At 39.9% G+C, this 13,868-nt stretch overlaps 1 protein-coding gene across 2 annotated transcripts; it reads right to left on the bottom strand.

Annotated features, from left to right (window-relative positions):
- Positions 1–1,052: 1,052 nt before the first annotated feature.
- On the bottom strand, positions 1,053–11,961 carry LOC135486691 (RNA exonuclease 1 homolog). Of its 2 annotated transcripts, none has more exons than XM_064769727.1 (14): positions 11,730–11,961; positions 8,607–11,302; positions 8,186–8,272; positions 7,792–7,929; positions 7,252–7,461; positions 6,856–7,005; positions 6,135–6,387; positions 5,691–5,831; positions 4,733–4,920; positions 4,353–4,466; positions 3,968–4,083; positions 3,455–3,593; positions 3,093–3,213; positions 1,053–2,756 (listed from the first exon to the last, which is right to left on the bottom strand). In XM_064769727.1, the coding sequence occupies exons 1-14, from the start codon at positions 11,830–11,832 to the stop codon at positions 2,665–2,667; spliced, it is 4,548 nt and encodes a 1,515-aa protein (XP_064625797.1). In that variant the 5' UTR covers positions 11,833–11,961; the 3' UTR covers positions 1,053–2,664. The 2 variants fall into 2 exon arrangements, with proteins under 2 accessions (XP_064625797.1, XP_064625798.1); XM_064769728.1 differs by having other exon boundaries at positions 7,252–7,437.
- Between the last annotated feature and the right edge of the window lie 1,907 nt (positions 11,962–13,868).

The raw sequence follows: 13,868 nt of genomic DNA, 5'->3' as shown, positions 1-13,868 counted from the left end.
TGGTCTTATGACATGGAACAGAGACTAGATATCTTCAGCATTGGTCTTATGAAATACACCAGAGACAGAACATCCTCTGAACTTACTGGTCTTATGACATGGAACAGAGACTAGATATCTTCAGCATTGGTCTTATGAAATACACCAGAGACAGAACATCCTCTGAACTGGTCTTATGGCGTGGAATGGAAACGGGACATAATCTGAACTTTCTCGTCTTCAGAACTGGTCTTATTATATTGAATAGACACATAACATACTCTGAACTGGTCTCATGACATGGAATACAGACAAGACATCTTCAGAACTGGTTTTTATGACATTGAATGGAAACAGGACATAATCTGAACTTACTAGTCTTATGACATGGAATAGACATAGAGACAGGACAGAATCTGAACTGGTCTTGTGGCATGGAATACAGACAGAACATCCTCTGAACTTACTGGTCTTATGACATAGAACAGAGACTAGATATCTTCAGCATTGGTCTTATGAAATACACCAGAGACAGAACATCCTCTGAACTGGTCTTATGGCGTGGAATGGAAACGGGACATAATCTGAACTTTCTCGTCTTCAGAACTGGTATTATTATATAGAATAGACACAGAACATGTACTCTGAACTGGTCTCATGACATGGAATACAGACAAGACATCTTCAGAACTGGTTTTTATGACATTGAATGGAAACAGGACATAATCTGAATTTACCAGTCTTATGACATGAATAGAGATAAGGCATCGATCAGGACTGGTTGATGGCATCCAATAGATAATTATTATATCCTCTGAACTAGTCATATGAGATGGAATGGAGACAGATCATTCTCTGAACTGGTTCTATATGACAGAACATCATCTGAACTGTTCTCATGTCATGAAAAGAGAGAGGCAGGACACCCTTGGAACTCATCCTTGGACAAGGAATTGGACAAAGACATCCTCTGAACTGGGATCTGAGATGGAATAAAGACAGACAGACTGAACTGACCCCATGCATTGACTTTGTAAAAGAATAGTAAGGAAGTCACACATGTTTACAGGCAAGACAATTTTCTTTATTCACTTTGTTCTTTTTCACTCAGCTGGTTGTGAGATAAGGAAATAAATAAAGGATTTACATTATTTGCTGTGGTTGCCTTTCTGGCATAGGACAAACTCTTTCTTGTCAAGTACATGATATTATGACATGAGCATCATTCCACACCTGAACATAAGAAAACGCAAGAATATAGAAAAGGTGATACAAGTTCATACATGTATGATACCAAGAACAATGTAACTCAAAATAGCGGACACTTGTGTGTCAGTCGGACATTGATTGAAGTCAAGAAATCTGTTAAATTTTGCTTCTGAAATGCAGACATCACTTCATTTCTCCACTAATGACAACCATAATCAGTCCCGATCGCCTCTTCTAGAGGTTCCACTTGTACATGGTCATACCTGGATGGTTTATGATGCATTCTATGACTGCTGTATCACGTTTTTTAACAGAAATCAGAAACCTTCTGCCTCTAATTAACTGCAGATCGTACTTAGTACTTAGCAAGAGACTTAACACCACATCTGACAATATTTAGAAAAGAAATGATACTCGGGTGTATGTTAGTTTAAATCAATTACAGACAATATTATTTCATCAACAGTCGAAGAATACTACAAAATAAATGCGACAACAAAAACAAGAGTAATAGTCAAAACAAAAACATAAAGACACACCATTCTCTGGTAAAAAAAGTAACATTATTCAGGATGTGACCTTGGTTATCTAGTACCTGTAATTATACTCTTGAAATTCCAAGTAATGAAAGCTGAGTTTGTTCCTATTTTAGTTCATTACTAGTTCATCTGTGTGGACATGAGTGACATGTCAAATGTTACACATTACCCTGCCTCATCGGCCTTCGAACTGAGGAAATAATTGGCACCCATTGGCTACAGCTCTCCCTACATACAGCAGCAACATGGAAATCCATACCCTCTTTTCATTTCTTTAAGGTAAGTTTCCTCTACCTTAATCCATCAGTTCATCCAGAGATTTGCCCGAAAATTTTTCTAGGGAGCATCAATACTGCCAACTTTGACAAAATCAATGACAAAGTTGAGCGTTTCCTTCTCCTAACAACATCATACCATATCAAATCAAAGTGAAATTACACAAGACTACTCAATCCAGAGACAACATTACATTTACACCAAGTACAATGACATTATTACAGAGATATGTCTTGAGCTCTATGAAGGAAAATGCAGTCGTTGGACGAGGAATTTAGTTGTGAGAACCTCTTTCCAAAGTTTAGGTAACGTCAGATGATTCATTCATTCCACCATTATCCACCTCTATTGGAAATTCAATCAAGCTGTCATCAAAACAGCATTTCCCGTTTGCTTGAGACTTATTTTGTAGTATTCTACCACAAGGTACAAACCATGCAGTTAACAGGTTGTATTCCGGTTTGAATTTATTCCTCAGATTAGTCAACTTTTACTTTCCCTTTGATCAGGAATCATGGTGAATGAGACAGTAGAAGTGGTATACAACTAAATTCAGCATCCAAACAAAAAATAATATCACTGAGTATTTTGCACCAATACAGAATAATCTTGAGCAGTTCATATTCTCGTGTATCATTTATCAAATTGCTGTCCAATCACATCAGCGGCTCTCCTTCTTAATGTCATCTCTGACTTTCCACAGCATCAGCTCCAGGCACGACACAGCATCCTCTCGACTATCATGGCCGCCAACTGGAAGAGAGCCAGCAGACGTCAGCAATAATGTAAACAAACAAATTCTACACAAAAATGCTGAGAAATATGAACTCTCTAGTGTCCAGATGTCTTCGAGAAAATACTCTTTTTTATATACGCTTTTGACTCAATTAACATTTGAAAGCTTGTCTCATTTACTTGTTTGTAGTTATAATAACCTGAGATCTGGTTTAGTTCTACTGTAGATGCAGCTTTCAGACTGCCTTTATGCCGCTTCAAAGTACTGTATTAAAGGGTACCTAATTCGGAAGGGGGGGCTGTTACAAATGTGCATCACTATTAGCTAGAGGGTCAACAAAACTCCAGTCTTACCATCATTCTGTATAATTTTGTTAAGTATTTCGCCAGCAAGGTGTCGGAGGGCCCTCTTGTAGGGCGGGCCTAGCCAGTGGGGGAACACGACAGAGGTGTCCACGACTGTGGAATGAATAAGCTGAAGAGAAAGCAGATGAAATATTGAAAGACAAGAGTGGAGCTACTGGTCCTACGTTGATTTCTTACTGAAAAAATCAGCATTGCATTGGTCTGCTAGTACATTCCTGCTACTCGTGGCAATGAAGTTGTCAACACAACTTTAACCTAGAAGACACAGAGCTGCCAAAAAATCATTTCCAGGCAGATTGAAATTAACACTAATCTGTGACGTGGAAGCAAAAATCAAACCTCTTACCCACCTTCAAAGCACACAAATCGCTTTCTAAACTGTGACCCATCAGTATACTTTTGTGATTGAACAAACTCAGCAGCACGGCCTGCACATCATGAAGATTTGTTGTGACATCTTTCAAATCGTCTTCAGTTATACCGCTGAACCTGTGACAAGACGCACAATTGTAGAAATGACTGAAGATTTTTTCAATTTTCGTTTTGGCCTGTCACGAGATTTCTTTCAGTTTTAGCAATCAAAAGCAATTTTTCACCCAAGGAGGCTTTTTTACCACTTCTTGCCTAAATCCTTGCAAGGAAAATCATCAAGAAGTCAATGAGTGGTCCAACAGGGTAATAGTCATCCAGGAATGAAACTGGCACTATCAGAATTGAACGAAATATTGTAGAATTTCCATCTGGTGCAAATGAATGTTGCTGAGGGCTGCAGATCTGGATTTCTTGGTCAATATGCATCAAACCAGGTTTTGCCAGCAGACAAACATACTCGCGTAGATTTCTTTATTGGAACGCACAAGTACCTTGTATTATAGTCGATGACATCACCCTCTGGTTGAACGAGTGCTTCATAAACCGTCTCACTCCTGTGGTCTACCACCGTCACCCGGGCAAGTTCTTGACCTTTTGTTGTGTAAATCTTTAAAATTGACAATGAGATAATTTTAAAAGTTTTCAACAGGGCTGGAGGAAAAATTGAAAAAACTTCACGTGAAAATATTGTCCTAAGAACTGCCATGACTTGCAAAAATTTGCCTTGAAAATGCTTATTTTCACTCTGATTTCAAAAATTTGAAGTTTTACAGAGAGCTCAGGCATAGAACCCTCCATTTCTGCTGGTAAATTAAACCCTGACAAGGAGGAGAAAATGATACAGATACATGTACAACTGTTTAAAGAATGACATACCATTTCACAGTCCAGAGCATATACACCATAGTCTTCATCATACTGTGGGGAACATGGCAGTGTTTTCATATATCCCGACAACACTTCACGCACATTGGAGTCATAGACATGTAACTAAAGAAAAAAGAGACAGGAACATGTGTTGATGTCTGAAGAAAACGCTCTGCATTCATCTGGGTTTTGCATCAACAAGACCCTTTTTTGAAAAAAATCAATTTTCAGTACTGCTACGTGTATTTACAGCAGAAAATAACATTACTCTGACATCCCTTCACGGTATGTTACCTTCCTAACAATGTCACTGCAGTTCAAAATAAATCGCAGGGTTAAATGACCACTATGTAACTTTTCCTTGACTGTGATCAATTACTTTAACTCACCTTGGCCACTTGGCAACCCCTCGATGTGAGATCACTATCACAGCAGTTGTAACGAGACTCGATGCTGCCACACAGCCGCTTCTTAAATGCTCGGCCCCAGTGGTAAATGCACTCATCCAGAGTTTGCCACTCTCCACTTGGGTCGATGTAAAACCTCTTGCCGCATCGAGTGCACGCCTTTTCAAGAGCTGAAAGGAAAGGCAAAACAATCATCATAAATTTTTGCCTATTTTCAAATCAATGTCTCCTGTCTGTGGGCTTTCTTTATGTCTAGTAGCTATGACTGAACACATGGGAAGTTTACTTATCATCACTATGACTGAACACATGGGAAGTTTACTTATCAACACTATGACTGAACACATGGGAAGTTTACTTATCAACACTATGACTGAACACGTGGGAAGTTTACTTATCAACACTATGACTGACCACATGGGAAGTTTACTTATCAACACTATGACTGACCACATGGGAAGTTTACTTATCAACACTATGACTGACCACATGGGAAGTTTACTTATCAACACTATGACTGACCACATGGGAAGTTTACTTATCAACACTATGACTGAACACATGGGAAGTTTACTTATCATCACTATGACTGACCACATGGAAAGTTTACTTATCAACACTATGACTGAACACATGGGAAGTTTACTTATCAACACTATGACTGAACACGTTGGAAGTTTACTTATCAACACTATGACTGAACACATGGGAAGTTTACTTATCAACACTATGACTGAACACATGGGAAGTTTACTTATCAACACTATGACTGAACACATGGGAAGTTTACTTATCAACACTATGACTGAACACGTTGGAAGTTTACTTATCAACACTATGACTGAACACATGGGAAGTTTACTTATCAACACTATGACTGAACACATGGGAAGTTTAATTATCATCACAATGACTGAACACATGGGAAGTTTACACATACCTTTGCCAGTTGATTTCTTTCGCGGTGTATTATAAAACTTGATAAGATTAAAGCTGTCTTCATCAACGCGTGGAAACCCATTCTCTTGCAGTTGCTCCTCGGTGAGAATGTATGGCTTTAATCGATGGTAAAGATGAGATGCTGGAAAAGATTTAAAGTTGGTTTGAAGTTCCATTGTTTGAAATGATTATTACAAAATCAAATCTTCACTATGTAACAACTATTGCCTCAAGATAAAGTTCAGTTAAAACTATTCTTCCACGCAACACGAAACCAGGGAATATCCCTCAGGTGAAATTCCAAAATGGCCTCTTTTCTGTGATGATGTCTTTAGGACAGTCGCAACACATGTAAATGGTAAAAAGTTTCTTTCAGGCTGGTCAAATATAACATTTTGTAGTATACTTTAAATAAACCAAGGGAATTAAAGGACTTAAACCAAACCTGAGAATGATTCCACTTGTTTTGGTTTCGCTGCCGATGACCTATGCAGCGTGTAACTGGTTTCCATTGCCTTCCTCCCACCAAGGTTGTACTCATGTATCAGCGCTCTGCTTGTTTTGGCAGGGGAAGAGCAGACCGGCTCACCACTGGCCTGACTCTCATTTCTCAGCTTCTTGATTGCATTGACGGCAACATTGAGGTAGACATTTTTTGAGCCGCTTCGAGTGTAGACTGCCTTTTCTTCGCTCAAAGCCTTGAAAAACAAAAATCCAAAAGGGTTCATGATGGTTTTCATTGACAGCTCTGTCGAGGTAAACATTTTTTTAGTGATGATGGTGATGTACAAAGCACCAGTCATCTTTCAAAGGCATAAGAATAACCCTTCACAGTGTTATGGATGCTTATCAATCAATCAATCAAGTTACATTTGTATCAAGGCACCTTTCCGTGGTTGCACCACGCTCAAGGCGCCACCTCACCCTAGGCTCGTTCGAAGAGCAGAGTTTTTAATTGTCTTTTAAATGTTTTTTCCGGCTGGGATCTTAGTTCGATTTGAAGTTTATTCTAGAGGTACCTTGAAAAGCTGCGATCACTGTACCTCGATCTGGTACGTTTGACCTGAAGGGCCTTGGAGGTAACTGACCGAGTGCGACCTTCTGTTTCCAGAAGGAGGTCACTGAGGTACTCAGGTCCCACATCATTCAGTGAACTTGATGCTTACCCTTTCAAATGCATCTTTCTGAGAATCGTAAATTTTCAAGCACTCGTCGACGAATAGGTTAAGATAGCGCTGTCGAACATTTGTGGGTACCTTGCCACCCAAGTCGGGCGGTATGGTTGGCCTCTTCATGGTCTCAACGACATGTTCAAGCTAGAAAAGAAGAGTTCACATCAGTTAAAAAAATACCAGATAAGGACCAAACTCCACTGCCATGGTTTACCAATTTCATAGGCTTTATGGTCAGTTACATTTACAGAGCCAATAACATACATAGTAATTAATTACACGCCTGTGAACGCTGCGTAGTTTCCCAGCCATTTTTTCCAGGGGGGGCAACTCAGGTACACATATTTCTACTTGCGAGTTGGATCTTTAACAGCAAAATCCAGGACAAACCTTTGGAACATGAGCCTTCCTTTGCCCTGATTTCACCGATTTAATTGTCTGGATCCGAGTTGGACCTTCTGGTTCATCAGGATGAGGAATATCTCGTGACACCCTCCGGACAACCGGCGATGACTGAGAGGACTTTCGCAGCAAGGAGCTTCCTCGCCTCTCCTCAACTTTTCTTGCGCCGGGACTCTGAATGCAGAAAATGACAGAAAGCTGGGATGAGATCTTCTTGAAGAACACACCTACCAGCGAGATACCTCACTCTACTTCTTCTCCAGTTTTCATTCTTATAAGAATCTTTTGTGCCCAATTTACAGCAGTGCACCACTTTGGATTGTAAGGCCTGCCCGATTCACAGCAAGCTGGGGAGCCGATTCTTCAGGCTAACAAAATTAAAGTGACATGTCTGAGGCCACAAGTAATGCATCCCAATTGGGTATCAAACCGACTAACTTCTAATCAGAAATCAAGACACATCAACCACTCTTCCCCATGACTAAAGATCTTTCTTAAAGTTCTTATCTGCAGTTCTTCATATCTCACCTCTACAGACTTTTTGTCCTTCATCAAGTCCATGCGCTTTTCCCTGGCCTCTTCAAGCTTTTTCTGCATCTCAACGAATCTGTTATGCATCACCGCAGCTGGAGACAAAACGTGGGTCCGTTGGAACTTTTTCTTAACCTGTGAAAATGGATGAAAAGAATACTGATGGTGATGATATTTGTTAAAGATAGCTTGATAGCTTAGCCCATGGAAGGGAGGGGTTATACAGGATACCTACTGACGCTTTATTATGTTCTAAACCTCAAAATCGATGCTTTGTTCGAGTGTAATTGTCGAACAAAACAACTGATTGCTTTTAAACTGATTTTAGACAGTCATGTCAATTCTGGTATAAATCAAAACACAAGACACCTTGAAGTTAAAGTGTACTCACTACTTTCTCAGCTCCAGCATGGGCAGTTCTATTGGCTTTACTGACTGAATGCGCCTGTTCTTCCTGTGGCTTTCTTTTCATACCGTGCTGGACAAATGAAACAAATGATAGTATTGAAACAAAGTGCCGACGTAAGAAAATAGAGAGGTTGCACACAGCTGTGATTTCCAAACTTGTGTTGTCCAAAAGCAGGCTAGACCCACAAGAACCGACTCAAAATGACATTACTTTTTGTGACATGGTATCATGGATACGTCTAAAAACAGACATTGATGGACGAATGATGCAAGGATTTCAAAATAATGATGCAATAGGACTTATCACTGGGTCAAGTGAGACATCGACTACGACTTTAAGGCCTTCAAGTCATTTTCGCTACAAGTTTGACGAGGAGACCCCACTGAGCCGTAACCATACGTACCTTTCCGACTTGATGCTTTTTACTTTTCGGCGATTCATTGAAGATCTTCAGACACTCATCATACAGGTCTTCACCGTCATCATCATCATCCAGGTCAAGTTCAAGGCCGTCTCCGTTACTTCCTGCATACCTCGCATCGGACGCTTCACTACCATCGGAATTATTCTGAACATCAAACTGATCATTGCCCAAGGACATAAAGTTATCCCCGTCGCTATCACTACTGGATTGTTCGACTGTTTTTCTCCGTTTTGCACTCTTTGAAAGACCCGTACGGCTATCACCACTGGCATGACTTCCTCTAAGATAAGTAATAGTTTCAGAACTCCTTGACCTCTGCCTGGCATTCAAGTTTACACTTTCATCAGAACTGTTGTCGCTGTCATCTCCAAATAAATCAAACGTGCTGATGCTACCTTTCCCTGATTTTGACCCGGAACCAGAACTCATCGTCCGTGGTCTTTTTACAGGTTTTTTTGGCGACTCGTCATCTGATGACAATATGATAAACTCGTCTTTCGATTCCGATACAGACTTCGTGCGAGGTTTTCCCGACTTGTTTGATTTTCCTTTCGAACCCTGATATTGTTTTTCATGACTAGTAGTAGCACAAGTGCCGATGTCATCCCAACTAAACTTTTTATATGGAGAATCCAAGCCGATTTGAAGAGTGGGGAGCTCTTCCTCACCAAGTGTATCAGAACCTCCCGATTCATCCAAGTCAACCCCTGTACCTGAATCTCTTCTTGAAATAGAATACTTTATTTCTTTAGAACTTCCCAGTCGCTCTGTAGGGGTTGAACAACTGTGCTTGCTTTTAAATGTATGCGTCTCTCCACCAGATAATCGATGTTTTGACTTGGAACTGCTCTCACTTTTAACAGAAGTGGAACTTTTCCTATGCTTATCAACCCTATTTCCGAGCTTTTCAACTTTTGTGTCAAGACGAGTTTCATGAAAATCAGAGTGAAAATCAAAACCGAAAGTTTCATTCATACTCCCATTCCAATCACTATGGGAAAGAGTTTTCGTTATATTGTGAGATTTACGAGATTCAGATTTTGTTTGTGGGGCAGTCTCAGCAGAGTCTGTGGCAAAACCAAAATAGGAACCTGGTGATTGAACTTTTGATGTGGAATGATTCGATTCACTCGACCCGGATTTATTTTCCCTTTGATGATGTGAATAACTTCCCGTTGATTCGCTCCTATGCTTCACTTTTGGAGAGTTCAAATTTTCCTTGTGATGTTCGGAATTTTTGCTTCCTTTAGCTTTACTAGACGAACTTCCATGACCACAATGCTTGGAAGATACAAGTTTCTTAGCACCATTTTCCATCTCCTTAGACGATTTTGAACTGTGTGGCTTTGGAGAATGAGGATCTGTACGATGGTGGGAGTGACGACTCTTACCAGAATGATCAGATGTTGTTTGGGTCTTACTCTTATTCTTATCACTGGAGTTTGCATTATCGGTTGATAACTTACGCTTATCCTTTTCTTGTGACTTGGGACTGTCAGAATGAGTTGAATGTTTCTTGTGGTGTTTTTCAATGATAAGTTTATCTTTGCTTTCTGATTTTAAAGACTGAGACTTTGCAACACCTTCAACACTTTTAACTTTCTTCCTGTCATCTCCATGCTTTCGAGAACCACTGTCTTTTCTTTCTAAAACCTTTGTTTTTACACCATCACTACATTTCTTTGCTTTATCAGAGACGGTGGGCTTTACTACAGCCTTTTTCTCAGACTTAAACAAATCGAATAGTCCCTTTTCAGATTTCTGCTCAGTCACTTTCTCCTTTGAACTTTTTATTGTCTTTTTCTTGATTTGCTTTTCATTGACAAAATCTATTGACCCATCGGAATATTTTTTAACCTGGCTCATACTCATCGAGTTGGTAGTTTCCGATGCAAATATAATCTGCGAAACAAGATCATCTTCCACAACTTTTTCTTTAACTTTTTTCCCCGCACCTATTTCTGTTTTTGAGCTTCCTGTTTTTTTACCCTTTTGCAATTTTTGTGCAGCAGTAGCACCGTCATTATCGTCACTAAAATTCCCCTCGGGTTCACTACAAATGTCCAACTCTGTGGGTATGTATACAGCCGTTGGATCATATTCACCTGAGGGTTCATATTCTGAAGTGGGGTCATATTCAGCAACGGGATCATATCCATCCTCAGCTACCTGTTCAGCAAAAATCTTTGTCTTTTTATTCAGTGGAGTAGGCTTATATTCAAACTCTGGTGGTGACTTTGTTCTTTGTTCGGTACTATAGTTTGTGGCGGGGTCGTATTCTGATTCCGACGCATCCTCCTCCATGTAAGGGATCACATATTTGGGTTCATGCCTCTTCTTCTTCAACTGGCTGATCGGAGTGGGTCTATACTGAGGTACACTGGGATCAACTGCTCGCGGAGATGGGTCCACAGATGCCTTAGGAATCGAGATGGTTTCAGGCATTTTGTATTTGTCGTTACCAGCAATTAGGGCAAGATACTTATTCATCTTGGGATCAACATCACTTGTTTCCTTTCTTTTCTTTTTTGGCACATTACCAATATTTTTTTCCAAGTCTTTCTGGAAATGCTGTACGGCCTTGCCGACCATACTGAGCAAAGACTGACCATTCTGTGAGGTATTGGACACACTGGCTTCAGATGAGGCTAGATCCTTTGGTGGAGGAGGGGGTTCTGAAAGAAAATGTTTGAAATCTATTCTGATCAAATTGAAGAATCCATTGAATGCTGTTGCAAACAATGAAAAAGGCCAAGTCTATTTGTATATTGTAAGTCGGCATGTTCTATTGTTCGATGTGCCTATTAGGTTCTTTTCGGCTCTGAACGGTCACACCCGACTGGCAATGGCATGACTAGTGAAATTTCAACATTTTCAATCCATTCAGGCAAAGCAGTCTGTCCCACACGCAAACATTCAATCAACAGACATTTTATATAAGATAAAGATAAACCAGAGCCGAAAGAAAACAAATGCCCAAACTAGGTGTTGTCGTACACGCGCATTCATTTCATTTCCAGCGTCCCACTTAAATTTCCTAAAATTTTTCAACTGCCCGAAATCTAACAGAAGTCTCTACAACAACATTCATTCATGACTTACCAGTCGGTTTGACATGCCGAAAGTGACAGTACTGACGCTCACAAAGACCACTGGCAAAGAAAGGGCAAGTAACGGCCTTGAAATACCCTGTAGATGGGAACATTTTGTTTTTTTTCAATTTCTTATTGTATAATCTATTGTTTTAACATTTTGACTTTGCAGTGTGATGCTTTTGTATCTCAAATTTTGGAAAAAACTGGCTTTTTGTGCAATTTTCAGAAATTTTTTTCCAGCGACAACCATGTTTATCATAAAGTGGCAATAGATTACATTGTCGTAATAAGCCGCAAATATTCCTTTTTTAGCAAGTATTAAATTATTTCGGGGTTTTCATTCTCATGAAATCAAAAGATATATGGGTACTTATCCGTTTCAAATATTTTAATTTGGATTATAACGCAAAGTTAATTTTCTGAGGACGGCTGGATAACCAGCTGGAAGAGGCAAGATTTGATAACCAGCTGAAAGAGGTGGACATGTGATTCCATAACCAGCTGGTGAAGGCCCATTCTTCTTGGGCAAGCCACTTATCAATTTATCTTATATGGGCTCTTGGGCAAGCCACTTATGGCCAGGTGTGGGTTCTTGACCACCATTTTCTCATAGCACTTCTTACCCATCCTTGAATAGCAGAGTCATTCACATGCCCCTCCCCTTGCATAGTCCCAGATGCTTCTCATCCCATAATTAGGCTGGATCTCAATTAGGGTTTAAGGCAAAGCTGCTTATAGGTCTGGTGTGGATTGTTGGCAATGCAGCTTACTGGCCTTTTCTTGGTTCTTGCAATGCTTCACCAAGACACCAATTGAAAGGTTGGCATAGCGCTGGGTTTTAGGGTAAGCGACAAAATATAAGATAAAAAATGGCCTTGATGTGTACTATTTTGCAGTTTCAGAAATGTCCCATGGAAGCATCAATGGAGCAAACTTATGATCAATAATGATTTCATAGGCGGTAATACCCGCAATGATAGAAAATTAAGGCCATTTCATTATGGCCATTTTCACATGTATCGTAGAAATATCCTAGGATTGGCATGATTGTACAATGTACAATTTAGCTGCCGACGGCACAAAAGATAAACATATTCTCATCGTACTGCATACATCATAACTCGTGTTGTCTTTACGTTATGAGCTCATGATTAATTGTCCTTACTAGTGAGTGATTTCCTGGTTGGCCTCGATTTTCATTAAAGCACAATCCAAGAGGGGGAATGTGACATACTGATTTTGTTCCTGAATCATGAAGCATAATGGATGAGGCTTTTCTAAAAATTGTGTTTTTTCTAGGACTCTTTGGTTTAAATGGTAAGTGCACCATGATCCTCCAAGACCTCCATCCACTTCTGCAAATTTTTTATCTTCTGTTTCTTCTCCACCATCTTGAAAGTAATTCAAATTCCTGTCCTCATTAACTAGTTGTGACCTATCTAGCTGGAAATGCAACCATCATTTCGAAACCAATCTCACTCTTGCATTTGTGTCCTAGCTTGGAGATTGCTCTTTGTCCCTTCCCAAGTTGTAATTCTAAACTCCATAGTCTCTAAATTATTTAAGATATTTAAGGTTATCATCCCTGAATTCAGAGGTAGCCCAACCCAGGTTGTATTCATGTCCCTGTGGCTTTCTAAACCTCTATCAAAGTTCTTTTATTTGTTCCCTGCGATTCTTAATCTCTCATCTCTGAAACAGGCTAGGGACCATCTCAAAATTGCTTCTCTCATAGCATGATCACTTAGGAAATGGCCCTACTCAAGTTTCCGTAGTTTCTATCTTTAAGTGGCCTTACTTTAGTTGTCCTCGTCTCCACCCAGCAGATAGCCTTCTTCACCACAGGTGAAATGGCACAACCACAAAGTTGAACTAGTCTTTTAAACTGCTTCAAACGATTGTCTCTGACCTGAGCAAATTGCCTGCCACACATTTACTAGCCGACTCAATAATTCTCCTTTCTCTCTCAACAAGTGCATTGGCAGTCGCTCAAGACATAAGAGCTTTCCAATGGAGCAACTTGGGTGACATCTGAACCACCAAAGTTTATATCTTTGGAATGATTACTTCCTAACACCAACTTGAAGATAAGAAATTGACATCATTCTATCATGATTGCATGGTCCCATACTATTTCTCACAGCTC

This window comes from Lineus longissimus, chromosome 4 (assembly GCF_910592395.1).
Source record: "Lineus longissimus chromosome 4, tnLinLong1.2, whole genome shotgun sequence".
Classification (NCBI taxonomy): domain Eukaryota; kingdom Metazoa; phylum Nemertea; class Pilidiophora; order Heteronemertea; family Lineidae; genus Lineus; species Lineus longissimus.
Note: the sequence above shows the minus strand (reverse complement) of the source record. Positions and strands in the feature narration are given on the sequence as shown.